At 40.3% G+C, this 26,246-nt stretch overlaps 1 protein-coding gene and 1 long non-coding RNA gene across 3 annotated transcripts in view; one reads left to right on the top strand and one right to left on the bottom strand.

Annotated features, from left to right (window-relative positions):
• Positions 1-26,246, bottom strand: part of LOC140694009 (uncharacterized) — a 331,154-nt gene that overhangs the window by 179,096 nt on the left and 125,812 nt on the right. The gene's annotated exons all lie outside the window — the stretch shown is intronic.
• LOC140693996 (trafficking protein particle complex subunit 9-like) overlaps positions 1-26,246 on the top strand; it is a 60,219-nt gene that overhangs the window by 26,144 nt on the left and 7,829 nt on the right. The window contains exons 1-2 of one of the 2 annotated variants that reach the window (XM_072957503.1): positions 9,843-9,927; positions 20,363-20,417. In XM_072957503.1, coding sequence (XP_072813604.1) covers positions 9,902-9,927; positions 20,363-20,417 — 81 coding nt within the window. In that variant the 5' untranslated portion in view covers positions 9,843-9,901. Of the gene's footprint in view, positions 1-9,842; positions 9,928-20,362; positions 20,418-26,246 lie in introns of those variants that run through there. The other variant, XM_072957504.1, reaches the window with a different exon arrangement.

Below are 26,246 nucleotides of genomic sequence, written 5' to 3'. Positions count from 1 at the left end.
ACTGTCCCCTCAGTGAGGAATTTCCTCTCCTATTCAGTTAGTAGCAGAGTTAAAGGAGCTGTGATTTCTAGGCCTTTGCTCTCCATGTGTTTGCAGTTGGCTGCCAATTAGGATTTTGCCTTTCTTGAGATTTCATTGTTCAATTAGAATTTTTGAAAATAACTATTAGTATGTTTCACTGGTCTCCCTAGAAACTTGATGTGTTTGTGCTTTTCAGTTTTCAAATTATGAAAATTGTATATGCACACTAGTTTTTAAGTAGTCCTTTTTCACTTGATATTTATTTACCTCTTTATAGTTAAAATAATTTTTTTCCCAATGAATCAATTGTTGTGCATGTTTTAAAATATATCTTACTTTTTATTTTTCTTATTCTAACAGGTATATTCATGGTACAGAATTTAGAAAATAAGGATAAACACAGTAATAACTTAAAAATGGCCTCTAATCTCACCTGGAGATACAGTTGTAAGGTTTGAAATTGAGAATTACAAGTCCTCTCACATTGTTCTTGTTTTTCAAGTACGTTTTTGTTACTGAGACCCTCGAATTCCCATATGAATTGTAGCAGCAGCTAGTCATTTACTGCAGAGGAGCCCGCTGGGATTGTGGTCGAGACCACGTTGAGTATATGGATCGTTCTGGGGAGCACTGCCATGCCAAGAGCTCTGTCATTTGATCCATGAATGTGTGTGGTGTGTCTGTGCAGGTATTTAGGTCTTCTTTAATTTTGTTTCAAAAATGCGTAGAGTTTACATAGTATTATTTTACTTTATTTTTTTGCCTTTATACTGAGTACAAGTGTGCAAGGTACCGGGATCAGAATTGTATTATTGTCCCACCACTTGCTGCCACCATGGACGCTGCGGTCTTTCTTTGCCGTCTGTAAAATCTTGCACAAAATAGGATGTCAGTAACTCTGTCTTGAATGAATGATTATATGATTGTTGGATGATGCTTGAGAGTCCTTGTGATGATGTCTTTTTCCCAAAATTTCCCCTCTTCTTATCTATGCCCTTTATCTTCCTTTCCTCCAGCCTGGGTTTCAGCCTGCCTGTGGCATTGATTTTCCCTGCCTGAGGACTCTTCCTTTCACTAGTTCACGATAATGTTACATGTGGGCTGTGGAAATATTTAGATATCAAGAAAGAGCAAATACATTGCATGCTAGTATTTTTAGAATTTGGTATTCTTTTATCGAATGAAATTAAATAAACCTGACCCCCTGAGCCCTCCCCTGAGCTCTTTTTGCCTTCCTACAGATGATACTGCTCTGGTTGCTGCATGTGCCTTTCCCCAGCCTTCATTTTCGAGTTGAGTATGTCACCATCACTGGAGCCCTCTCTTTAAAATGAAGAGAATACTTGCTCCTTCTCCAAGGTTGGGGACTTGGATGAGATGAGGTAACAGATAAAGAATGGAGCCCAAACTCATTCTGACACGTGCTCTTTCCGTTCTTTCTCCAGGGGAAAAGAGTACAGTTCAAAAATATAATGATTGTGAGCTAATGAGATAGACAAAACAACCGAACATTTATTACATATCCTTTCGTGCCAGAAACAAATGTATTATACACACAAAAAGGACATAATGTACGGTAGTACTGTGGATACAAATGTGGGTCCGAGTTCTAGTCCTGCTCTGAATTGACCAGTCCTGTGAGATGGAGAACTGGTAGGTCGGCTTAGCCTCTCACGGACTTGTTTTCTGTCCTGCAGAGACGGGGCCCGCTAGGCGTCCCCCCCACCCCCGTAGAGGTGCTGTGTGGGATAAATAACGCGCGTTGGCAGCCTGAGCACACCTGCTCGTTCCTCGTAAGTGCAGGATAGCATAGCTTTTGTGGTGACGGCTTTGTGACCGTCCTGTGTTGACTCTCTGCTCCAAAGGGATGCCTTGTGGTTTGGATATGGGATTCCCATTTCTGTGAATACCCAATGATTGTGTTATTGGGCTCTGCTGATTTTAATCTATTCATTATAAAGTACATATTGTAGATATATTTTTCAACCATGCATGCTATTTTTCTTTTATTATTTATAATTCTACCCTCTCATCTCTTGGTGTGACTTTTCATGGAATCCAGGAAACAGTCCTAAGCTACCTGCCTCTTCACAATTCTCCGTGGTGGTTTCCTTCCCTGACTAGAAGAGGGTTTTGCATAGGAAATTTTCTTTGTTCCCCTTTCCTTTCTTCTTTCTGTTGACCTTTCCTTCAGTCCATTTACCTACCCACTGATTCTTCTGACTTGTTCCAAAACGCATTTCAGGCAGCTTACAGAAAGACAGATACCAAAATAAACAGGTGAAAAAATGTGGCCAAGTTCAGACAGTGAGGCTAGGAGGCGAGCCTGTGTGAGGGTTGCAGGCATGAGACACTCGCCTCTGCCCTGTGACTTATAAGATTGACAGCAGCAGTGTGCCTCAGGCTCCCAGAAGACACAGGGAAACAGGGTTTGTGGGAGATGCTCACTGGCTGTGAAATTAATAAGTGGCTGAGGAGAAGCCCAGCCTTTCCATCTACTAAGGCTTAGGAGAATATTTTGAGTGTGTTCCAATACCAGAGTATTGCATCTTTTCTTTTGTGAGAGTTCTATGTATAGTTGGTCACATTCTATACCTGGAAATTTCTCCAAAACTGCTTCCCACGTGAGTCCCATGGCTCAGGAATGGGGTGGTTCTGCTCATTGACGGGTGTTGGCCAGAAGCAGAAAATGACAGCCTCCAAGGAGCCTGGGATTTGTCAGTTATGTTTTGTCAGTGCTGTAGATTTCAGAAAATGCTTTCACCGTTTCTCTCCATCTGAGGAGGCAGCGTGCTCTCTTACCAGCATCAGGAGCTCAGGGCCACGGGATGATGGGGGATGCCTGCACTGCCGTCAAGACAGCTGAGCTAGTCACTGCAGGCGCGGTGGTTTTACATAGTGCATTTCATGTTCTTTAATGGGTTTCAACAGGTAGTTAATTAACTGAGTTAATTAACATTTAATAAATATGATGCTTTGTTGAAAAGACAGTTTAAAAACTGTTTCATTACTGAAATTTCAGTAGGGAAGATTCTTTATCTTATTTAAGCCTCTCTTTTAAAGTAACAAAGAAACAAGACAGGAAAAGCAGAGGATGATTTCTGTTCTTCCTCTCGGCTTGAAGGTGCCCTCACCTCCAGTGGCATCCATCCAGATACCAGCACTGACACTGGCCGTGCTCAGAACTGCCTCAGCCCTGAAGACACAACTGACAACTAGAAGGGGGCCACGCCCTGTTACAGCAGGTGCTCTCACTTTGTGGGTCCTTATGTAACTGCGTGGTGTTATTCAGGATCGCTCGTCCTACATTGTGTGACGCTGCTGTGGTGTCTCCTAGTTATTTGTTTCCGTAAGTACTCGTGCATGTTTATCAATGTGTTTTACTAGACATCTAAAAATGCTTTTTTCAGATGAAAAATAATGTGTATTTAATATAAAAGTCTGAAAAAGGGGCAAAAGTGTCTATCCTGGTCCCACTACTCAGAGATAATAATTAACAGTTTAACATCTATTTTCTGTTCTTTTCATCAATGTATAATACCTCTGTCATAAAAACCAGCGAGCACTCTATGCCTGATTACTATGTGGAGACCTCCGTTTTCCATTCGGCTTATTACACGTTTTTCTACAATATTCTATCTCCCCTGGCATGATTTTTTAATGACAAGTATAGCATTCTGTCTTGTGGAGGCATCATCCATTTTACTTCGGACTTAAATAAACTTTTAAATTCCAAGTATACTTAACTGAAATTCTGAAAAGAGATCTGTTGTGGTACCGAAAGGCCCCTACATCCCTTCCCCTTTTTCCTGAGAGTAAAAACTGCTGACAATGTGGAGTATATATTTCATGACCTTTATGCCAATGTCATATATATATACACATACATACAGACACGTATATGAGAAATCTATGTATATGTGTGTGTATATATACTTTATTGAAAAATAAAGCCATACTATATGTTTTCTGAAGCTCGGTTTATTCACTCAGGTGTATATCATAAACGTCCTCCCACTCCAGACTCACCCGGTCCTTTCAGATAGAGGGGTCTCCTGATGTACAGGTTTGGTCTCTTCTGCAAGGACAACTTTGGTGGGAGAGTGCTGTGGACAAGGCCTTGGGCCACGCCGAAACGCCGGCCCCTTAGTGCCCACAGCTCGCCTTTATTTGCCACATGATTTTCTTGATGGTGGACACTTAAGGTTTCTCCAATTTCCACTGTCAGAAAGTATGTTTGACTGGCATCATTCTCGTACAAACATTCCTGTGATATTGTATGAGTATTCGTTTAGTTAAGGATTCTGAAAATTTAGTCCCTGGATGTGACAATTACATACATCACAGGCTTCTTTCAAGTGACTCTAGAAATTCCTTCTCCAGTGGGGAATGAAAAGATGTAAAATAACTTATGTAACCAATTCTCTATTGCTGGATATGATTTCACTTCAGCTTTTCTTCCCACCATTGTATACAGTGCTGTGTAAATGCTCTGATGAGTACATCTTTTGAACTGATTTTTTTCTAAACGAAACGATTCCTAAAAGTGGAGTTGTGTCTGTGTGTACACACTTTTTTCAGAGTTTACATATCCATTGACATGTCATCCTCCAAAAAGATCTCACACAGTTTTTTCTCCCACAGATGGACACTAGCTAGAATATGTTTGAAAAATGTTTGGCAATATGGTGAGCCAAAGTGCTTTTTCATTGATTTAGTTTGCATTTGATGACCAGTGAAGTATTGAGCATTTTTCACTCATTAGCCTTCTGACTTTTAAAAAGTGAATGATCCCTTTTGTCCTTTGCAAACATTTAAGTGAGGGAGCTTCTGGTTGCTTTGTGACAGCTCTTTGTATGTTATCAACATTAACCACTTGTCTTCATCAACATGTATCACAGAGCTTTTTCTTGTCATTTCTTGCCTTTCATTTTGTTCAGTAGGTTTATTTCTGTTGTGGCCCAAAATAATCTTAAGCTAGTAAATGTCTTCTTTTTGGTTTTATCCATGATAGTATTCTTAGAAATACTTTCTAATATTTACATCAATATCTGTAATTTTTCTAGTGGTCATTATGACTGGAATAGAATTTGCTTTTTCCAGGTGATTCTCTGATTGTCCCAAGACAATTATTGAATTCATACTTTGCTCTTTGATTTGAAATCCCACCTGTAAAACATACTTATGCATACTACAGTCTCTTTTTGAGCTCATGGTTTATTTCTGTCAATCTTACTTTCTTACTCCAGTTTTATATCTCACATATTGTAAAAATTTATTTAATATCTGACAGTGTGATTTTTTTTGATTCTTTCTTCCATCCCTAATTTTCTTGGCTAGTATTATGACTTTATTATTCCTGAAGAATTCTAAAATACTTTTTTCAAGCTAAAAAAAAAGGATAAGGGTTATCATAGGATATTTTAGTAAGTTTTGAATTATCTTTAGGAGAACGTACATCTTTACAAAACTGCTTTCCTCCATAAAATATGTTGATGTCTCTAAATTCACACATCTTTCTTTACCCCGCAGTACAGTCCTGTACTTTCTCCATGTACAACATGGGCATTGTTTTTGGGTGTATTCCAGATTATTGTTGATGTTTTTGTTAATTTTGTAAGTGAGAATTTTTTGCTATTATATTTTGTAAATGTTAAAACTGACACATAGAAAGGCAGAATCGGTTTGTAAATACTCACTTTGTAACTTGTACTTTAAAATTGCAAATATTAAGTAATTGTTACAGAATCCTTTCTTTTCTGTTTTTAAAAATTTGTTTCCAAGATTCTCAAAATGGTCATAGCTAAGTAGTATAGGTGGGGAAACAGATGGAGCGAGGTAGTGGGGCTCATGTACAAACTGTGAGCAGTTTTATGGCTGTCTTTTCGCTGGAAAAGCCACGGAAGATCCCAGGTCAGACCAGGCGTGGTTTTGTATGCACTTGAAAGCCAGCTTTCCTGCATGTATGGTGAAGCCTGGTGGGCGAGGCTGGTAGATGATCAAGGTCGAATGGAGGTTATTGGCTGCAAAATGTGCTGTGTCTGAGAACTGGAGACCATCGCCATGGGAAATGCTTGGTGCTGGAAACAATGCAGGGGAGCTGGGGAGCCTGTGTGTTAAGGATTTTCGAGCCCTGGGAGTGGGAAGTTCAGATTCTGCATTCAGATCTGAGTATGAATTCATCCTCTTTAGTTTACTGGTCCTCTGACTTTTGTCAAGTTATATACCCTCTTTAAATTCCTGTTTTCTTGTCTCTCAAAATAGGAGAATTACCGCCTGCTGCTAAAGTGTTTGATCAGGGTAAATAATTTGTGTCTATAAGATGCCACGTACAGTCACAATCTAAGTGAGAAATGGGCTGTCGCCTCTTCTTCTGCAAGTTAGTGCTTGACAAGACATGGGGGAAGCCAGCCCCTAATTTTTGTGTGATGCAAGTAGGAACAAAATTAACGTCTTGCCTTTCCCTAGCAATATTCTTACTCCTTTGCTTCATTTACCTCTTTCCTTTTTTCCTTTCCCCGTTCCCCTCCTCCACCAAAAGAGAATGAGACTCTCAGAACACTAGATTCAAATTACTTTAAATGTTGGCTCATCCCCATGAAATAACAGTGACATTAAAAAAACCTGTACACATCCCAGACTTGATTGTATTTGATTTACACACACACACACACACACACACACACACACACACACAATCAGGCTACATCCCACTTGCAGAGGGAGAAGGACTACTTTTTCTGAGTTTTCATTCACTGAGCGTGAGGACAAAGTCTCTTACGCAGACATTCACCAGGCTCCGTGCATGGTGTTTTTAATTGGATTTCTGCTTTGTCGCCATAGATATAGTCTCCTAATAGAAGAGAGAAAGTGGAGACATAGAGATTCTGGTGAGATATTGGTGTCATCATATTTGAGTTGGAAAGGATTTAAGAGAGCATGGAGTCATAACTATTTATGGGTGAGTATCCACGATGGTGTAACTTTGACAAGAATTTGGGTCTTCTGCCATTGTGTCCACATAGTTGAAGAGGCAACTGGGCAGGGGATGGCAGGGTTCCTTCTTGCTTGAGTTCCAGGGTCATGCTACTTTTTATTGCTCAGCTGCCTTTAGTTTATGTCCATGAGACCTCTCATGGGAAGGTCACTCTGTCCTGATAGAATGAGTTTCTTATCAACAAAAAGCTCTGGACACACTCATATTTCCCAGAGTTTTCTGCTGACCTGCTGACACTTTAAATAAATGAGAACTAAGAAACTACTGAATATAAAATCCTTATTGTTATCATTTGCCCTCGAGTTCCATAGGAATGAGGTGCTGTCTTAGGCTGTCTAAAGCTAGATCTGAACAAAGATAAGGTGATAGGCTGTGCTGCTGGACCTCTCCAGTCGAAGGGTTTTCCACCTTAGTTTTTAGAATCAGGCAGATGAGCTCAAATCTTGCCTTTACCAGTTATTATCTTTGTGACGTGGGGGAGAAACTGTTCTTTTTTGTGTCCAATTTTCTTTATCTGTAAATAAGTTCTGTATGTATTTTAAGGTTTCTCGTTTAGAATTGAATGAGCTAATTCCCTCATTTATACCTGAAATAGTGATCGTGTGGTTCTATGCTGGTGATTTGGTAGTTGATTACTAAGGGACTCCGCAGTGAGATTGGGGGTGGGGGACCCTGGATAATAGAGCTTATATTCCAGAATATGCTTGTAAAAGACTGGATGTGCAGTGGATTTTTAGAAAATATCCACTCATTTCCTAGTCTGCATTGATTGTGTATATATCTTTATACTAATATATGAACAATTTTTATTGTAATTTAAACCTTATTAGTATTTAAATATGTAGCTATAAAAATATGTGAAATAAAATGATTTGTCTTTTATTTTCTTTTCAATAAGCAACAAAATAAAATAGAAAAAATTAGTTTTGAAGGAGTAGAAATAATTTTATTTCCGTGGAATCAATTCCGTATAATAGATTTTTTGGTCGTGTTGTTAAACAGCATGTAAAATTGATAGGGTGTGACATACTGGAAATGAGGAAACAATGGAGACATACTACCTCCAATGCAGTCATTTTGTTACCAAGTCCAAACTCGTTCTGCTTGCTGCATGACAGGCCAATAAATCGGGAGTTAAGATGTTGGAGTTAGGAATAGTGACTTTATTTGAAAAGCTGGCTGACCCAGAAAATGGCATACTGATATCCAGGAGAACTCTCTTCCCCAAGTCAGAATTCAGTCTCATTTTATAGTAAAAAGCGGCGGGGTTGTGGTCGGTTGTTGCAAACTTCTTGCTGTACCAATTGTTTGTCCTTGAAATCCTTTGATCTTGCAGCTGTCCATGTGGGTCAAATCATGGTGTCCCCGTATTACCTCTAAAAAAAAAATAGGTTATTCTCTATTTTGCAACTTTTCATCTCTACGTAAGTGTAGAAGAGCTAACATCCTTAAAGATCAGAGCCCGGAGAATAGGCTCCCCTGGATATTTCAGGCTAAAGGCAACTATCTTTTACAAAAGGTTCAGAGATAGCAAGTCTGAGCCTAGAAAACAGGGTACAGGTCTAAAGCCAAACGAACATATCTAACATGGAGTCAAATTTGTTCTTTTGTATTACAACTTCTTTTTCCACCTCATAAATAATTTTAGTAAGAAACATGAGCAATTTTTTTGTTTTTGTTACTTAATTACGGATATGTGGGCCAACTACAGTTTTATGAGCAGGGATTCTGTGCGTGCCTTGGGGTCACAGCAAACTCTTCTTGGGGGTGGCCTACCCTGCAACATGTCTGATGCCCGATGAGTGTTGGTGAGGGTCCCCCTAGCCAGGGGCTCTCTTCAGGTACCAGCATATGGGCATTGCCCTCTGGAGACCTCTTTTTCAGCTGCAGGAAATTTTTTCAGATACTGTGATGGAAAAATCACTCCAGCTGGGGATAATCAGGGAAAAAAGGAAGAGGAAAAGGGCTGGGAGTAGAGTAGATGAGAAAGACAGAAGATCAGGGAGCCTGGGGACCTGGGAGCGGGCCCTCGGGAGAGAGAGGAGCATAGGTGGGGAGGGGCCCGGCTCCGGAACCAGCTCCTGCACCTGTCCCTGCACCCAAACCACACAGGCATTAATTGGGCCCAAGACTCTCTCCCGGTCTGGATGTCACCCTGGGCAGAACCTTGAGAATCGAAGGTAAGGCGTGAGAGGCACTCATCTAGGGGGTCACTGAGGACTTTGGTCAAGTCCACAGTGCCTTTTCTAGTCATGTGCCTTCACCGGTTCTTTATCTCAGCATCTGAGAAGCAGGAACAAGGAACTCATGGAGAGATCTAGGAAGACATCTGACTGTGTTAAGAGACGACAGTCACAGCGACACGGGGAGTGAAGACACTTGCAGCAAACTAAAATAACTTCACAAATATTGCATCACAGCTGCAGGTGTGAGAGAGCCTAAGCCTGTCTCAGAGTGCAGGGGACAAGAGGAAAGGAATGGTAAAATTAACACTGACAATTGAAATTTTTTTAATAGCCTGCTACTGTTAATTGTATCACTTGAATGTATGCAGGTGTATTTCAATGAGCATTTATATGTTCACACAACCACACCAGCCCCTGTTGCTCCCATCGGAGATGGGATTTCTCAAACACAGTGCCCCTCCTGCTTGGGTGGGCCAGGCTGCGGGTCCTCTCCTGGTGCCAGGCTGCTACAGGGCACTGACTCCCCGAGGCACGGCCTGGGAGACATGACAGGAACATCTCTGCTGTTGAATGGGGGCCTCCTTTTCCCCCTGCAGTGCAAGAATGCCGGTGAGTCAGTTAGAAGCATGCATCCAAGCCGTCCTACCATGTCATCACCATCTTGAAGTGGTGACAGAATCTTTTGAATTTCTCCAGAATGTGGTTTACAATCACCTTCGTCAAGTGAGTGTGTGTCCCCTTACAAGTAGAGGAATTACTGCCGTTTCCCTGGAAAATACTCACCACTAGTCCTTCTGATTTTTCTGTGCTAGGATTCAGTATGGCATGCTAAAAATTCTTCAGTCAGATCTTGAAACCCTGATGAAGAGGATTATTTATTTCATGTCTTTATATGATAGAATTTTACTGTCAAAATTCAGAGTTTTCGGTTCTTGGAGGAATTTTTTCGGGGGTTGGAGAAACAACTTTTTTCTTACCATGTTTGTGACCTGTTTCTGTATGCCTCTCACCTGTCTTCCGTCACTTGTGAGGCTGTTCCATTTGTGACCCTGTCCGGGATGTTCATGTTATAAAACATAAAGTTTGTAAAAGTACATTCCCTTTACTTGGAAAATATTCCACAAATACTACCTAAATCTGGGTGTGGTTTTAAGAAGACAGAATCATTAGAACATGTCCTTGCAGGTTGCTAGTGCAAAATCCTCAAATCAATAGTCTAGCTCAACATCTAAAATCTTTCTAATCTACCTTGGATTTGTATGGATAAGTGAAGCAGTTTGCTAAGAACTCAAAACCAGGTTTAGAATACAGGCAGGTGTAGCTCAGCAGGTCCTCCCAAGCTGATGCTCTGCCAGAGGGTGGGTCCGAGGGAAGAGGGTGTGTCCTGCCCTCCCTGAGCTGACAGTTTCATAGCAAAGACCTTCACCAGGTAAAGAAATTGGAGTTTCTTCTAAGAAGAGTGGGTTTGGAAAGACACCAAAAAGCGCGGGAGTGACACAATCCCATTTGTGTCAAGTAGGGGAGAGTGGCTGTGGGGCCACTTGGGAGACTCGTGAGTCCAGGTGGGCAGTGTTGGTGGCTTCCACTACAGCGGTGGGATGGTCAGTGGGTAAAAGCGAACAGATTGAAGGCATGTTTAGATGGTAAAAAGGAAAGAATGAATGCTGTGTCTGAAGGTAGGATGGAGTAAGACCCAGGTTTCTGGGTGGATTAATGAGTTAAATGATGGTCCTGCTGTGCTCTGAGGAGGGAAAACTGCAGAGGGATTTCTGGGGGAAAACTGATGAGTTACGCTGTGGGTGAATTGAAAGGTTGTTAGATGTGTGCTCTGGGAGCTCTGGTAAGAGCCAGTAGTGAGTAGGGGGAGGGGAGAGAGACATTCAAATCATTTTGTCTTGTGAACATACAAATAAGGATGAGTAATGACACACTTAACATTTCTATATTTTGGATTAAAACCCAGTAACATTTTGCTATATTGACTGCAGAGGTTCTTAATTATTTTTTAATAGAAATAAAATAAATAGAAACAAAATAGTGGATTTAATGAACATCTTAGAGTTGATGTGTGTCCTTATATTTATTTTGATACCTCATCTGTTTATAACCATAATCTACAAAAAGTTACCTTGCTTATCATAAGTGTTAAACAGAGGGAAGTGACACACACTGTTGGGGGTTGAAGCTGATCTTCTTGGGCAAATTATGTAGCCTCTCTGTGCCTTAGTTGCATCTTCTGTGACTGCCCCAGGCCCCCTCATCACAGCTGTTTTCCTAGACTAGATGTTGGGAGGGAGGCTGCTGAAGGGAGTAAGAATAGGTAACTGCTAGGGATACTGAAGAGAGAGACAAAAACAGATTAAAGCCGATAAACTGAGTACAAATACCCTCAAAAAAGAAAAAATCCTGCAGTGCTTTGAGCCACTTACCGTTAGGGAAACAAAATCACGTGGACGCAAATCTCTTGAGCATGTGAATATTGTGGGTGGGAGGATGTCATTAGAAAAGTGTTGAGAAAAGGACTTTTGGTTTCCCTCGATGTTTCCAGTAAGGATGGGGAGCAGAAGCGAAAACCCCCGGTTCACAGTAGAAGGTGCTGTTTTTTGCAAAACTGACCAAAGTTTGGAGACCAGTCATCAGCGGTGCTGGCAAATGAAGAGGCTTCTGATTGGGTGGGGCACTTGCTGTGACTTCTAGGTGACCTGCTGGCTGGGGGCTGTGAGGCGGGCAGTAGGTTTGAATGGTGGCCCGGGCATAATCCCTGGGTCTGAGGCTGCTGGTCTGACTAGCAGACCTGGGCACCCGCAGTCCTAATGGGGCAGCTCGGGATGTGGCGTGGGACACCTGCCCTGCTGTGGGCGAGAAGAGGGCTTCCCTGAGGGGGTGTCCCTGCAGAGAGTGGAAACGTCCCCCTGCAGGGGAGGAAGAGACTCTGAGCAGGAGGCCGGATGCACAGGCAAGACCAGCCTGAGCACAGAGGTTTTGGGAAGCCGGAAGTCATACAGTGGCCCGAGCAGCCTTCTTCCTGCCAGACTGGAGGGAAAAGGTGCCGAAAAGTCAGGCTAGGATCAGACACTGTGGTGGGCTATGAGTGACAGGGAAGGACTGGTCAGGCAGGCAGGAGATAAATCTGTAGGCCTCCCAGCTGGGGCATCACGCCAGAGGGAGGAGCAGAGTTATAAACTTTGCCAATTATTAGCTGTGTGACTTTGAGCAATATCACCGTCACCCCACATCTCTATATATATATCTTCATCTGTAAAGTGATAGAGTGACAAGCTCATGTCATCAGAGGCTTAGTTTAGCTATGATCCTTTTGTCTAGTCCCATCAGTGCTGCCCTGCAAGGTTCTGCTGCGGCTGCTCTTACCCTGAGATGGGAGGGCGTAGAGGGACATTATAGCACCTGAGGGCAGGGGGGGTGCTTTAAAAATGGACATGTAACCGCCTGCATCTGCAGACCTGCAGTCAGTTTTGTTGACGGTCGTGGAGAGGACATTGGAGGCCTTAGCATCGTCTTAAGACTTGTTTTCCCTTGGGGACCTGATTTGACTTTGCAGATTAATGTTGAAGATTTGGGCTTCTGGCAAGGCTGTTTTCCGAAATGAGTATATACGTAACATAGTATAAAATAAAATGTTTTTATTTAATGTGTGGGGCTTTGCAGCTGTTGGAGCAATTCTGTTGGCCTGGTCTCCACGGAGGACACTAGGGGTCAGCAGAGCGTGCGGGAGGCAGGCAGCCCGCCGTGCTGCTGCGGGGGGTTCTTCCCAGCAGGGCGCTCTGTTGAGTTGACTCTTCTCTGAGTTTGGTTGCCAACTGAGCAGACAGCAAATTAATGACTTCTGGTGAGATTGTACAATGACAGGAAGAAAGAGGAAACCGTAGTTTTTCTGGACTAGAACACGCGTTTGGTTCTTCATTCAGTGCGTTCCATTACAGAATTGCTGAGTTGTGTCTATTCTGGCAGTTCATTGAAATAATCTTTCAGACTAAAATTGAATAGTTATGTTTTATTTGGCGGGAGGGCTCGAGCCTGGAAGGCAGCCCCTCAGATCACTCTGGGGGAATGCTCCAAGAGGTATGGGAGGAGCTAGGATAAATAGTAGCTTTACAACAAAGACCAGGTACTTCGAACAATAAAAGATTGCTTGTTATCTAAAGAAAGCCAGATATCTCAAGTTCAAGTATTTAGTGCTTTTCTATGTATGGGATGAAGCAAACATATGGGTCATTGAATTCATTTCTTTGGCAAGCACCTAGCTGTCTAGGGACATTATCCTGTCCTTCCTTATTCTGAGTCCACTCAGAGGGCACCACTGTGAGTTGTTGAGAGGCTGGGCTGCAGGCGTGTCCTCGCTGCGGGTTGACAGCAGCCGCTGATGACTTGGTTTCAGCATTCTTTGTTTACTGACATTGTTGTAGTACTTTCATTCACATTGTAGTATTTTCATTCACAGTGCTCCCCCTTTTTCCTAAATTCGACCAATATTTTGAGAGACATTTCATGACGAATTTTGTCCCACGGTGCTAGGATGGCTCATTCCTACTACAGGTGAAGAATTTTCTGAGCTGCCATTCAAGGTGTTAGGTTTTTTATCAGGCCCTGTTGATACTAAAAGTTCTCTGGATCGCCTGTCTTACTAGTCTCTTCTGATCCAGGAAATGTTTACCCTTCGTTGCTAATTCCCATACCCAGAATCACACTATTACTGTTATTTTATGCAGGGTTATAAATTTTATCTATTTCTTCAAGATGTTTAGCCATCATCAATCTTGTAGGCCTAGTTACACATTGGGAAATGTAAGAGACAACAATTTTATAAAATAGACAGTATATAAGTAATACAGCTAGTAACGTTAATGAAGTCACGAGTAAGAATTTAATAGTCTAGAAGCTATATTTTTGGGTTAAAATTTTGCTTGTATTTCTGATTGAGTTTGAGTGCTCTTATGAGAAATTTCATATTTATGGTCAGGGTCAGAGCAGGTATTAATTGGCCAGATGAGGTCTCTCACCTTGTAAGATCAACAGTTGCCTAAACATAACTATAATTTCTTTTAAAATAACGTTTCTGAGGGCTATCTAGTTGGAGCGCTGGAGTAAGGAAACCCACCAAGGTAACACAGAAGTACTATAGATAGGTAATTTACCATAAACTTAACAATTGGAGTAGTTCATAAACAAACTTAGGAGAAATTGTCAAAGTAATTGTTATACAAACTTGGTCTGGTGTCTTGGGTCAGCTTTCTACCTCAGATCTCGTCTCCTACTGATCCTGGCCTGGTAGCTTTTTCTCCATTTGGGCATTGTTTTAAGGTGAGCAGTGCTCTATAGGCCAGTGCACTGCAGGGGCTGTTTCTGATAGGAAATGAATCCGAAAGTCCGTTTCCTTCAGCTTTGGTGTGTATGGTCTAGTTAAGAGTACCTGAAAAAGTGTCCTTCCATTTAGGTTGGAGACAGTTCTTTAAGTCATGCCTGTTCCAGTGTGTATAATCCCCTGGCTGCAGGTCATGAGGCATTGGAACTTAACCCAAGGATAGATTACTGAGCTTCAGAAACAAACCTAGTGTATCCTTTTCATAATTCAATTAAACTGTACAGCATTGTGACATAACAGCAAGGAATGATTTGGGAAGTGTCTTAGTAAATATAGACCTCGATTAACAGAACTAGAATTTAATATTCACTAAAATAAAGTCTTTTTCTCTCTCTAAAGTTACACTCATTTTTCTCAAATACAGCTAAATCAAGATTAATTTCTTTACATGTAAAGTCTGATTATTTGATCATATAGGGTTTTTAAAATTGGCTGTGTTGGAAGTTTTAATACGGTGTCTCAGGGTAGAATGTTAATAAGATTTGCTAAGGCCAGGAAAGCCATGTCAAGTGCTTGTCATGGATTTCTGCCTTACAGATTTAGGTAAATTCTTTCCTCTTTAAAATCCTTAAAATAACTTGAGATTCCTATATCTGTTAGGAGATGATCTTCCTCATTTGTCTCATAGAGCCACTGGGGACCTAAGAGTTTTTAGTCTCTTGAGGGATCATATAGAGAGAAAAGATAACTGTTTCAAGTCTGCTTACATAGGTATAATTTATCAAATTTCTGTGATTCATAACTAGCCTAAGAGGAAGAGTTTCTTTATGAATGGGAAACAGGTTAAAACCAGTAGTATTTCAAACAAAATCAAAAACTGTAACCATATTCATCAGTTTACTCAGTCCCACAAAAGTAATCCTTTTAATCATAGTTTTCATTGCATATTAAAAATTTCTTACCCTGTTTAGTTCAGTGCTATAGTTTGAAATTTATTAGAAATCAGTAAATCTCCATGAAGAGCAAGCATTTTCAAAATCATGAGAAGAAAACAATTAGCTGTCTATATATGACAAAAGATTTAAAAGCATGGTTAAACACCGTTACACAATAAAGAAACCTCGTCACTATACCCAGAAATATCACTTTTAACATTTCAGATATACCTGAATTTTAGGGAGTCCATATAATTTCTACAGTATTTATATTAATAATATTTTCTCATTCAATATAACTTTAGAAGATTTATGATTCATTTGACAATACCATGATATTTAACATGGCAAATGAAACTTACTAGGTCAAAATCTCTCCTTGGGATGTTTCAGGGGCCCTCTGTAGCATCCCAAACTTAACTGGAGATTAAAAGAACTTTAATTAGAAATTGATACTTGGGGATCTTTTTAAAGACTTCAGAACACTTGGTCAGATAAACATATAGATCACTGTAAAGTAGTACTTATTCATTAACAAGAAAATACGTCAAAGGTAAAGGCAGAACATACCAGCTAAGTGGTATAAGAAGTTTTACAATCTGTTATTGAAGGTGGATTAACATTTTAAGAAAAATTTTTCCTCTTAACAGAGAGAAAACCAAATCTATTCTTGTACCAGCTTACTTCTAAGATTCATTTACTTTGCCCAATTTGATTCTAAACTTAGCCAATTCTAACCACGTACAAAACTCTTTCCTCAGGTTTCCTCTTCCACAAGCCTTCCACAGATTTCTATACTCATATTAGTGTGTCCCTTATTTTCTCTTCCATTCAGAAATAACCAGCTTCAGGAGAAATTCACTATGTTTCATTAACAAAATATAATTCCATTGTTATGTCTTCCTTTACACATTTACATTACTTTGGTAGGAAACTGAGATCATTCCCTTACTAATAGAGACTATTTCAGGGTGGCACCAACCATTTATTAATATTTCTAAACACCTTTAGTTTCACTGTAAGAGGAAGTTAAATGTTAAGTAATTCATCTTTCAATTTTATTTTATCTGAAAATGGCATAGCTATTTAATAAAATCCTATCATTTAACTTAATTTAGCACAAATCTAGAATTTAAAGATACCAAACATTTACAGATTATCTTAAGCATACATTTTAATGATATATTTTAAAAATTTACCCAAAACTCTCATCTCATTTGCATTTAATTTCCTTAAAATTTTACCACACCCCATTACTGTTATTTTTTTTTTGACAAATCTGCAACAGATATAACAGGATCTTATTTGACTTTCATTTAACCTAGGTACAGTAAAGTTATTATACTTAATATTGATGACTTTAAAGATGTCTATATTAATTAGAACATACTTAAACTAAACAATATTAAATATTACCTTAATATTGAATATTTTCCATTTCACGTGATGCTGAAAGTGAATTTGTTCAGTTTTTATTTTAAAAATACTTAATTTTTAAGCTCTTATTTTTTACATCAATTAAGCAGAGCTCTTTGACTTTGATTTTTCTTTTTTAGCAGTAGAAATATCTCACATCTATAATGTGTACACAGGCTTATAAACAGACAAAAGCAAGAGATCTCATAGCTTAACTATTAAACTTACTTATAAGAGAGGTGTAATAATAGTTGGAGTAAGCTGAATTTGCTGGCTCAAATCACTAAGGCTTACTATTTATGAAATAGACAGTTAAGATTGCTTCACAAAGTCTGAAGGACCCGTCAGAGTTCTGAGTTCTCAAATGCCAAAAGTTTCTTGGCCTTAAGTTTTATTTTGTTGAGCTAATTAGGCTCAATCCTAGGTCACTGTTTGTTGTATTTATATTTCTGATCTGCAAGACAAAGACACACGCGTCCAGGTCCCCAGAGAACTGCTGTCACCCATACCCAATTTTATCTCCTTAATTGGCATTTTAGTATCAGTGAGAAGAGCAGTAAACGAAGAATTCCATGTTTTAAAACTTTAAGGTTTACTTTATCATGTCTTCCAAAGCTTGCATAAGGCATTTAGTAAGGTCTCTTTTCCTTGAGTTGTAAGTTAAACCCAGGTTAAAACATTTATTATATTTTTTATTAGCCACTGAATATTAGATTTCAGTTTTATGTTATATTGAATGGCTCATGTAACTCTACTGGTTTCCTTTACTTTGTTCAATTAATATTTTCTGAGGGACAGGTATGTGCCCAGCCTTATAATACCAAGAAGGGGAGGCATATTTCCATTGAAATATATCTATCCCACAACATAATTAAGCAAAAGTTTTATATAAAGACTGTTTAAATATACCAATTTTACAAAATTTATCTCAATTTTATTAAATCTTATACCTTTAATTTTTATATTTATTAGGTTTAATCAATAATTCTTATTTCTAGAAGGAGTGCCAGAAGCATTGTTTTTTTGTGCATTGTATCTAATTTTATAGAACAGTCTCTAGGATGCCCAAGTTTCAGCCAAAGAGCTTAGGCCCTTCTCAATTTTTAATTTGGTTAATTGGTCTGTTGTCCCAATCATTGATCAAGTATGTCAGTCTATATATACATATATTTTAAACTGTGGTAAATAAAACGGACTTGTTTAAACTTTAATGTTGGGGGGCAGTAGTTGATCTCTTTGTCCCTTTTTTTTTTAGCTTTAAATAGTGTAGTATCAAAACTTTGTATCTAAATCCAAAAATATGCAATTTATTTACCTCATTCAAAGTAACCATATAAAAATATTTATCCATTTGGGATAAGCCCTGTTCTTTTTTTTTTTCAAAATTTTTACGATCCTTTTTCCAGTTATTCAAACTAATTAACATTAATTATTCTAAGTTTTTATTAGCATCTCTAGAACCATTTATCGGAAAGGAAAAACATAAATGTAGCTTTTCAAACCAGGTTTATTTTTTTAACTAAGTTCTTAGGTTAACCATTAGATATAATTTTCTACCTTTAAACTTGATTTAATAGGTACCAATAAAACAGCTGTTTATAATGAGATCTCATTTCAACTTTCACAAATTGAAAAGTTTTTCCAAATTAAAGGATCATCATATGGCCATCAATTTATATATATATAATATATATATAAATATTTTTATATATATATATTTTTTTCTATATATATAGAATATATATATGTAGTGATTGTTTTAAAATCAGTTGAAGAGGCCCTTCCACATGAGAGTGGGGTGTTGCCTAAATAAATTTCAAAGGTTTACTCTCCAAAAGCTAAAGGCCTTTGTGGTCCAGGCTGATGCAACAAAGTTTAAGATGGTAAAATATCTGAATATTGGTACAAAGAATTGCTTAGAATCCAATTTATTTGCGTGGCCACCATATGTACAATATACTTCTACGTTTTGTATGGCAGAGTCCAAGGTTTCCTTTAATAAAAAAGTACACATATATACACATACATACACACACTTAAAACACCCAGAGAAAGATACAACATTTACATTTCAAGGACACAGGAAGAGAAATCCAAGTTCCCCCTAAAGGGGATTTTGTTTTTATAAGTTCAGAATTGCGAAAAATGTTTTTATCGGGCCTGGTTAGGTACATTCAGAGTGAGTTTTTATTTTTTCTAATTCCCAATTAATGTTGTAAGTTTTGTACGTATATAAACCTGGCTGGGGTAACAGTTGGAGCCTGGCAATCTGTCATTTCTTTTAATTACTTTTCTGTTCTTCTTTTTTTTTTCTTTTTGAATGTTCTATTCCCCATTGTAAGGTCGGGTTCTCAGAATAAATTTGCTAGTAAGATTTCCCACAGGGACAACTCTAATGGCATGAAGTCTTTGCATATACCACTCCTGCAAGGTTCTCTGTCACCCGAGAAAGCTGTTACCAGCCAGGAGGAGGGCCTCATTTTTGGAGTTGAAATGTTCCTCATAAGAGTTTTATTTTTATCCTGAAAAATTCAATGGATGTAACCAAATTGAGGAAAATATTAGACCAGGCTCTTACCTGACCACTCAGTCCTGAACCCAGTGTCTTTCAACTTGGACCCACTCGGGATGTCTCCACTTGGTGAGTATTTTCCTCATAAGTTTCCAAAACCCCACTTCGGACGTCTCCTCAAGGTGGGTTTTTCCCGTTATTGTACAACCAGGGCCCACCCAGTATGTCTCCACTGGGTGGGTAATTCACCCCAGTTTCTTTCAACTGGAGGGCCATGTACCTGGATACACCGCCAGATGAAACTCAGGATCATCAGCCAGTATGTGAGATCTGAGAAACAGGAGAGACTCACCCAAATTCATCTGGACTCCCCGAGGAGGCTGATGGGCACAAAGGGCCACTGCTGGTACCAAGGCTTCAGTTACTCGGAGAGTCCAGGTGGAGAGAAGTCTGCCGTGGGTCCCTTCATGGTGTCCAAAACTGTTGACTGAAATACATGTGCAGCCTAAAAGTTAAGAGTTATGTTTTATTTGGTGGGAGGACTCGAGACGGGATGACAGCCTGTCAGATCTCTCTGAGGGACTACTCCAAATGGGTTGCGGAGGAGCTAGTATATATAGGGGCTTTACAACAAAGACCAGGTTGTTGGAACAATAAAAGATTGCTTGTTATCTAAAGAAAGCCAGGTATCTCAAGTTCAGGACTTTAGTGCTTTTCTATGTATGGGAGGAAGCAAATATTTTGGACTCACTGAATTCATACTTTAGACGAGCACCTAGCTATCTAGGGCAAGTATCCTGTCCTTTCTTATTCTGAGTCTGCCCAGAGGGCACCATTGTGAGTGGCTGAGAGGCTGGGCTGCAGGCCTGTCCTCGTTGGGGGTGGTGGCAGCCGCTAATGACTTGGTTTCATCATTCTTTGTTTACTGACATGGTTGCAGTATTTTCATTCACATTGTGGTATTTTCGTTCACAGGCTGATTATGGATAATCTGCAAACTTGGAAAGCAACCGAGATGGAATTACTGCAGGTACCTTCTACTTTAGTAAGCCGTGTGCATACATAAACATGGAGGAAGCATACAAAAGGATTTAGTGGTGTAGGGAAGGGTTTCTGCACATTACAGGAGAACGCAATGCAGAATTCCTTAAGTCCACCTTTCTTTTCTGTAGTGGTTTCTGAGAACAGTTTATGGTAATTAACCAACATTGAGAAACGTTGGCACACATTGCATTTAAGAGCTGGCCGGCTGCAAACTTGTGTGTTGGACAGGTGGAATTCATAGGCAAGTGGTCAGGTGGATGGGAGAGAGTTGGAGCCAAGGCCTGGGCCCAGATTCCGGTTTAAATCGCCATTTCACCAACATAGGGCCTTGGACTAGAATGTAACCTCTCTTAACCTGTTGGTGAATATGTGAAATGGGCGTGATAATATTCGTTTCTTCCTGGGATTGTTGTAAATTCTAACGAGTATTATAGCACACATGAAGCACTTAACAAACTGGCACTTAGCAGTGTTTACTGTGTGCGGCCGCCACGCTTGGCGTGTGTCAGAGCCGAAAGGCAGCATTTGTCTTTTGAGGACGCACTGGCAGCCCCTTGGCTAGGTTGTGAATTTGGTGATTTCCTTTAATCCTTGAAACTCTACGTGCCATGGGCAGTTATTTTCATGGACTGATGAGGAATCTCAGGGTAAAAACACTGTAGTATTTGTCCAAAGTCAGACCATAATTTGGGGTGCAGGGGCCTCAGTTCAGCATGGGTCCCTGGGCCTTCTGCCCTCTCCGTTCAGCACCAGAGCCAGATGTGGGTTCAGCTGTCTCCCAGCCCAGAATATCCGGCAGGTCACAAGAAACACCTTGCCCTGCGCTGTTTGAGCAAAAACTCCGGAGGAGAGGCAGTTAGAAAAGGGATTAACATAAAAACAGACGACTGCAAACTGTGATCAACTCTGAGAAGGAAAGAAACAGGCCTTGCCGTGCAGAGCTGGGGGTTTTCCCGTCAGGGCTGCTCTGGGGGCGTTCATCTCAGCTAAACAAGTTCTGCTGCTGCACCAAGGCAGGAAGGCATGGCGCATGTGGCCAGGTAGACAGGGCCTTGTTAATCATAATCACTCCCCATTCAGCTGCAGCTGTCACGGGCAATTACCTAGTAAACACATGTCGGCCATAATCATCACGCACTTTGCTTGGTAGTTTTATTGGCCCCACTTTTGAGATGAGGTAATTGAAAATGGGGAGTTTGCTGCATGCCCGTGATTTCCTTGGAAATACCCCACTGGTCTTTCCACCTAGACTGGTGTGGCTGTCATATCCCAGCCATGTGAATGGCATCGTGTAGCTTCTCCGAAGCGGCCCAAATGACTGACATTGATATTCTTAATTCGTAGGAAATGGTATGTGACAATAAGAGAAAAAGGTAGTAAGAAATTGTTTTGAAAGCTAGAAAAAAATCCAATTCTTCCCCAGCTGGGGGAGCTTACCCTGTGTCCCTCACCCCACTCACTTCCTGGCATCTCCTCCCTGCCAACTCTGCGTTCAGAAACCACTCTGAGCGTTTGAAGAACATTTTGCCTCATGACACTGTTGACAACGACCTGCGACCTCTCTGTTCCTGGTTAACTCTCTCTTCAAAGCCATTTTAATTTTATGCAGGCTCCTCCGCTCAGATGTAAGACTAGCCTCTTTAAACTTCTTCATGCAGCTCCTTAATGAAGATCTTGGGAAGGAAACCCAGCCAAAACCTGGGAGGTATTTACAAAGTGTCTGCAACCTCAGTATTTTGTGAAAGTCAAATCAGAGGAGTGGGTGACTCAGGAAAGGCTTTTTTAAGGTAGAAAGGGGAAAGTGAAAGGACACAGGGTGTGTGAGAATGAAGCATCTCGGGTCCAGCTAGCAAGGCACCTGCGTTCAGGATGGTGTTTGGAGAGTGCAGAATTCTCACAAAGAAAGAAGTGGTGTGATGGGAGGGAGGACAGTTGGGTACTTTACTGGGGAGGGAAAAAGTGGGTTGAACATTTCCTGGTTGAAAAAAAGGATTGTGACATGATATGCTTGTATTTTGGAGAAAAGGGTTTTGTGAGGACAGGCCTAGGAGAACGCTCTCTGGCTGGGGTGTCATCACAACAAACACAGAGAACCGGGCCGACCCCCAAGTCCCCTGCTGGGGGAGAGGCTTCCCGCCAATTGGAGCCCTGTTGGCTGCTTCTGTCCCTTAGCTGGGGCCTGAGAGCTCCCTTCACAACCCAGTCCTTTTGATACAAGAAAAAAAAGTAGGGCATGAGAAGGGCTGTGTTCCAGGCTTTGATTGAGCCCCTGGGATGTGCCCAACCAGATTTTGTTCCTTGGCTTCATGCAGTTAAGTATTCAAGAGCAAGCCAGTGTTGAGTAAAGGTAGATTTATTCAGAGAGATACATTGAAATGCAAGAGAAACGTCACGACGTGTGGGGGTTTGATGCTCAGATTAAAAGTGTGTACACACTCCACAGACTGAGTGTGGGCCTTCTCCGAAGAGGGAGAGAGATGGGTGCCCGCGAGGTGGCGCTGTGTTGCTCATTTTCTTGGGCTTGGTGGCTTCATATGCTAATAAGTAGAAGGACCAGCCTTAGGGCAAGGGGCCGGGATTCCCAGTGAGTAAGCCATTTCCCACCCTGTGACCTTTTGTGGCTAGCCTTGCAATTGCCCTGGTGCCTGGGGCCGGGTTATTCACAATGTTACTATTACAATGGGTGTTTAATGAAGCTCAAGCTCTGCTAGAAGTTAAATCTCTTCATCCTGAGCCTCAAGGCCTATTGGGGGGTTGAATCCTTCACCATTTTGTTGTTAATTGCTGTGGCCTTCCTTGAATGGCTGTTCTCTGCCCCCTTCCATCCTGTCTCACTGTGATGACACAGAGAGAGCAAAGTCCGGGCCCTGCCTGTTCTCCTGCATTTAACAGTTGGAGGTGTGGGGTTGGCTTATGATGACTCTGAGTGGTGAGAAGGATGTTTCAGATTTTCCCACGTGAGACATGGGGACCTGCCAGCAGCCACCGCAGATTTATGTCACGGGCATTATCGCTTGTGTTGTTGTGGAAAAAACAGACCAGCCAAGACACAAGCACCACTCGGAGGGTTGGAGTACTGAGATTTACAACGCCAGCGGGCTCAGAGCGGCTTCTGTTCTGAAGGTCTGAGCACCTCCAAGACCTGCACATGAGGTTTTATAGGCTTAATTACAAGTATGGGGCTCTTAGCCAATAAGGCTCAAACAAGAATAAGCAAGGAATCAGTGCACTGAAGCTTATCAATTTGGAACAGATCACGTTACTGACAATTGTTGACCTTGGATTTATGAGTTAGCCCAGCAAAACTTAGGTCAGTAAACCGACACTTATCACACTTGGATATGTGACTTAGCTTGTTAGCCCAGCTGGGCTTTTCCTTCACTGTGTCACTTATCTTTCCTATTTTTCTTCTTTAAGTATTTAATCCAAATTTAATATCAAGGTTTTTTGGAAAAGAATTTCTCTTTCTTTTCTTTGGGGCTCTTTTGGGGTGGTAGGTAATTAGGTGTATTTATCTGTTAGTGGAGGCCCTGGGGCTTAAACCCAGGACCCCGTGCACGCTAAGCACATGCTCTACCACCAGCCCTATCATCTTTTTCTTTTTTCTTTAGCTGCCAAGAATTTTACAGGTGAATTTCTAGTCGGCCTATAACACTTGCCCTGACTTCATGGAATCCATTTTTATGACTTTATCTCCCCCTGGTATCATTAAAGCATTGAATCTCCATTTTCTCTTCACTCAGTTTTGCCTTTTTGTTGTTATGGTTGTTAAGCTGTGTTGAAAATATTTGATTAATTTCTCTTTTAGCAGGAGGCTCTAAGTAAATAATATGTAAACAAACAGCACACTTAAATGGTTTTATACATTCTAAGCTGTTTAGTAGTTATTTAAAAACCGAATTGGCTATTACAGTGATAAAATTTTTAAAATAGTTTTTAATTATTTATAATTATATAGCTGATTTAATATATGATATATGTTTCAGCTGTACAATAGATGCTACATTTACAGTTACTGAAAAATATTGGCTGTATTCCCTGTGTTGTATGATACATCCCTCTAGCGTGTTTACATTTCATGTTGCAGTTTGTATAAGAAATTTGGGTAACGCAGAGTCTGGGACGTGGATGTGTCTGACCCAGTTTCACGCAAACCCTGCCTGTCAGAGCTCAAGCCCTCACAACTGTCTGCAGGGGAGCGAGTGGAGGCAGCTCTCATCAGCGCTGGCACCACCCTCTGAGTGGCAGTGACAATACTGACTGTCTGAGGACGTGCAAAATGTTGTTCCAAAGCTTTACATGCATTTCTGCATTTAACAATTAAAGCCCTCCTGTGAGGAAGTGTTTTATGTTTTTAATGAATAATACATTTTATTTTGATATTGATAGAATCCAAACCTACGGAAAATTTACAGGAGTAGTACAATAAACACTTAGATACTGTTCACCTTAAAGGGCACTATTTGGCCTTTTGTGTCTGGCTTATTTTAGTATAAAGTTTCAAGGTTCATCCATATTGCAGCCTGAATCAGTACTTTATTCTTTTTGTTTGATAATATCCTTTTTCTTTTTTTTCGTTTTTGGTCTATTTAAAAATGTTTTCATTGAAGTCTAGCCAGTTTATAATGTGTCAGTTTCTTCTGTACAGCATAACACTTCAGTTAAATAGGAATATTCGTGTATTCATTTTCATATTCTTTTTGAACATAAGTTACTACAAGATATTAAATATATTCTCCTGTGCTATACAGTGTAAACTTGCTGTTTATTGTATACATACTCAGCATCTGCAAATCTTGAACTCCCAATTTATTCCTTCCCACACCCTCTCCCCTCTGGTAACCATAGTTTGGTTCCTGTGTCTCTGTGTCTGTTTCTGTCCTGTAGATAAGTTTATCTTATTGTTTCTTTGGTTTTTTTGTTTTGTTTTGTTTTGTTTTGTTTTGTTTTGTTTTGTTTTAGATTCCACATGTGAGCGATCTCATATGGTAATTTTCTTTCTCTTTCTGGCTTACTTCACTTAGAATGACATTCTCTAGGTCCATTCTTGTTGCTGCAAATGGCATTATTTTATTATTATTTTATCGGTGAATAGTAGTCTATTGGACAAATATACTGCAACCTCTTTATCCAGTCATCTGTCACTGGACATTTAGGTTGTTTCCATGTCTTGCTATTGTAAACAGTGCTGCTATGAACATTGGGGTGAAGGTGTCTTTTTGAATTACAGATCCTTTTGGATATATGCCCAGGAGTGGGATTGCTGGGTTATATGGGAGGTCAATTTTTTGTCTTTTGAGGATCCTCTATACAGTTTTCCACAATGGCTCCACCAAACTGCATTCCCACCACAGTGTAGGAGGGTTCCCAATTCTCCACAGCCTCTCCAGTATTTATTCTCTGTGAACTTCGGAATGATGGCTATTCTGACTGGTGAGAGTTGGTACTTGATTGCACTTTTGTTTTGCATTTCGCTGATAATGATATTGAACATTTTTTCATGTACCTATTGGCCATATGTATGTCTCATTGGAGAAATGTTTCTTTAGGACTTCTGCCCATTTTTGAATTGAATTGTTTGTTTTTCTTTCTTATTAAGTATAAAAGCTATTTACATATTCTGGAAATTAAGCCCTTGTCAGTTTCATTTATTGCAAATATTTTCTCCCATTCCATAGGTTGTCTTTTAGTTTTGCTTACTGTTTCCTTAGCTGTGCAAAAGCTTGTATGTTTAATTAGATCCCACTTGTATATTTTTGCTTGTATTTCTATTGCTTGAGTAGACTGCTCTAGGAAAACATTGCTGAGATATATG

Source organism: Vicugna pacos, unplaced genomic scaffold (assembly GCF_048564905.1).
Source record: "Vicugna pacos unplaced genomic scaffold, VicPac4 scaffold_20, whole genome shotgun sequence".
NCBI lineage: Eukaryota > Metazoa > Chordata > Mammalia > Artiodactyla > Camelidae > Vicugna > Vicugna pacos.
Note: the sequence above shows the minus strand (reverse complement) of the source record. Positions and strands in the feature narration are given on the sequence as shown.